This window comes from Dioscorea cayenensis, chromosome 9 (genome assembly GCF_009730915.1).
Source record: "Dioscorea cayenensis subsp. rotundata cultivar TDr96_F1 chromosome 9, TDr96_F1_v2_PseudoChromosome.rev07_lg8_w22 25.fasta, whole genome shotgun sequence".
NCBI classification, from domain to species: Eukaryota; Viridiplantae; Streptophyta; class Magnoliopsida; order Dioscoreales; family Dioscoreaceae; genus Dioscorea; species Dioscorea cayenensis.
The window spans coordinates 5,480,763-5,483,591 of NC_052479.1; the positions used below are offsets into that span (position 1 = coordinate 5,480,763).

At 32.9% G+C, this 2,829-nt stretch overlaps 1 protein-coding gene across 1 annotated transcript; it reads left to right on the forward strand.

Annotated features, from left to right (window-relative positions):
- The first annotated feature begins 217 nt into the window (after positions 1 to 217).
- LOC120268425 (protein MAIN-LIKE 2-like) lies at positions 218 to 2,085 on the forward strand. The gene is made up of 4 exons (XM_039275844.1): positions 218 to 271; positions 1,248 to 1,801; positions 1,883 to 1,939; positions 2,019 to 2,085. Exons 1-4 carry the CDS (start codon positions 218 to 220, stop codon positions 2,083 to 2,085), a joined length of 732 nt encoding a protein of 243 aa, XP_039131778.1.
- The last annotated feature ends 744 nt before the right edge of the window (positions 2,086 to 2,829 follow it).

Sequence of the window (2,829 nt, forward strand, 5' to 3'; positions counted from 1 at the left end):
GCATTTTTAAAAAAATAAAAAAAGCCACTTTTCTAACGGATATAAATTTATCCGTTGAATTATTTTATTATTATTTTTTCTTATATAATACCCACTTCCCACTTCATACTATCCCCCCTCCCCCTCTCATTTTCTTCCATTTTAATCTTATTTCAAGTTCTAATTGTTCGGGTGATTTATACTTACACGTGTACGGGATTTCTGTTGATAATCTTCGATGGCGTTCTTAAGATTACAGAGTAATCACATTTCATCCAGTTTGTCAAAAAATGTAATATTTTTGTATACTTAGATAGCGTTGAAATTAATTATTTATTAATAATTATATTAAGACATTAGTTTCAAATAATAAATTTTTTTTGTCATAATCATTAATCGTATTAATAATTATCTTATTAGTGGCCGAAGCATGTTTAATTAGATAACACACTATATTTTTGGGGTAATTTTTTTATTAATAATTGTATTATGTCATAATTAATTATTGTATTAATAATTGTTATATTAACCATGAAGAATGTTTATTTAGATAGCCTAGTATATTATTTGGTTATTTTTTATTAATAATTGTATTAAGTCATTATTTTTTATTAATGATTGTATTATATCATAATTATTAATTGTATTAATAATTATCTTATTAGCACCCCAATCATGTTTAATTAGATAACCCACTATATTTTTAGGGTAATTTTTTTATTATTAATAATCGTATTATGTCATTAGGTTTTATGAATAATTTTATTATGTCATAATTAATTATTGTATCAATAATTGTTATATTAACCTTGAAGCATGTTTATTTATATAACCTAATATATTATTAGGTTATTTTTTTATTAATAATTGTATTAAGTCATTATTTTAGATAACCAAGTATACTATTAGGTTAATTTTTTATTGTATTAATAATTGTTATATTATGGTGAGGCATGTTTATTTAGATAACTTGGTATATTATTAGGTTAATTTTTTTATTAAAAATTATATTAAGTCATTAGTTTATATTAATAATTGTATTATTTCATAATTATTAATCATATTAATAATTATATTATTAGGTTAGATAGATGATGTATTACATAAATAACACACCAATGTTTATGGTTTACTCTTCATCAATCATATTTAATTTTTCGATGGCATATGTTCGGATTTATGATTTTTTCGTGTCTTATATTTTTTGAAGTCAACCTATTTTATTTTTTCATTTAATATGAAATTGATTAATTTATAACTTTCTACAGCCTGATCGGGTTCTTAGGTGTAGACATGTGTCTATCGTAGAGCCTCCTCCAGAAATCATAGGCCTTTTAAGAGAAGTCGGGTTCTATCATGCGGCTCAAATTGATGCCGCTCTTGTGAGCGCATTAGTGGAGAGATGGTGGACTGAAACACACATGTTTAACTTTACATGCGGTGAGACAGCAATCACGTTGGAAGATGTGGCGCTATTACTTAGCTTACCCATTAACGACCTCGAAGTCCTCGGGCAAACTTCTGGCTTAGGAAGTGCTGTCTGTGCAGAGTTGCTTGGAGTGGTCCCACCGGCGGAGCAAAGGAAAGGTCAGAGTATAACTCTAACGTGGCTTGAGGAAACATTTGGCATGTTACCATACGATGCAGGTCAACGACAGATAGAATGTTATGCACGTGCCTATACCCTAAGGCTTATCGGTTGTGTCCTCATGCCAGATATGTCTCAGAACATGGTTCATCTTAAGTGGTTACCACTTCTGAGGGATTTTATAGAAGCAGGAAGATACAATTGGGGTTCAGCATGTCTAGCAACCCTGTACAGGTCTTTATGTTGTGCATCCAACAAGGATATGAAAAATATCAGTGGATCTATGATATTACTTCAATCATGGGCATGGTACAGGATTTCAAGTATATCCCCTCGAACCCGTGCTTTTGTATCCTTTCCTCTGGCTCAAAGGTGAGAGCAAATTAAATTGATGATTCATTTTACACTTAATTATAATACATTGAAATTATAATTCATTCTCATTTTTTAGGTGGGAGCACATTGAAGTGGATGATGATAGCTGCAGCAACAAGCACAATGTGAAGATATATAGGTAGTTACTAGATCGGTTGGAGATGCAACAGGTAATGTTGTTAAAAAAACTGATAATTCATACACATATTTTAGATATTAATAATCGTTGATTATTTGGTAAATAATTTTGAACGGTTTATATGGCGGCCTTATGATTTGAACGAGATAATCGCACAAATGCCACATGACATTTTCGTGGACAGACCTTTATGGACTGCGTTTACATCATTGATTTGCTTCGAAGTTGTTGAGTGGCACCAAACAGATCCAGTTTGCATTAGACCGACCTATGATCATGATCTTTGTGGCAGAATTGACACAGATTGGGCATTGATGCACAGAAGATGGATTGGATACTGGAGAGATAGAGCGTCACGTTGCCTCAGCCTCCATGTTCCTGCCGAGAATAACGCAATGTCGGTGGAATATTATGAGTGGTATACTACTAATACCATACTATTGGATCAGGACCTGTTGGATCCTCGTACGAGAGGGAACACTCTTCCAGCGCCCCTAAGAGCGTTTCCAACAGTAGTTGTAGATGTGCCACCACCAAGTCCTCCTGTACGAAGACGTCGTCGGTATAGTTCTCGGGCCGAACATGACGAGGCACATATTGCTCAATACCCACATCATGAAGGGTATCAGTCATTTCACTCATCAGATGATATCAACGTTACTCGATCATCTCATCTCCATGGATTTCCTCCAATTGAGCCCAGTAGATACTTTGTTGATTTCAGGATGGACTTTGTGCGGAATTTATT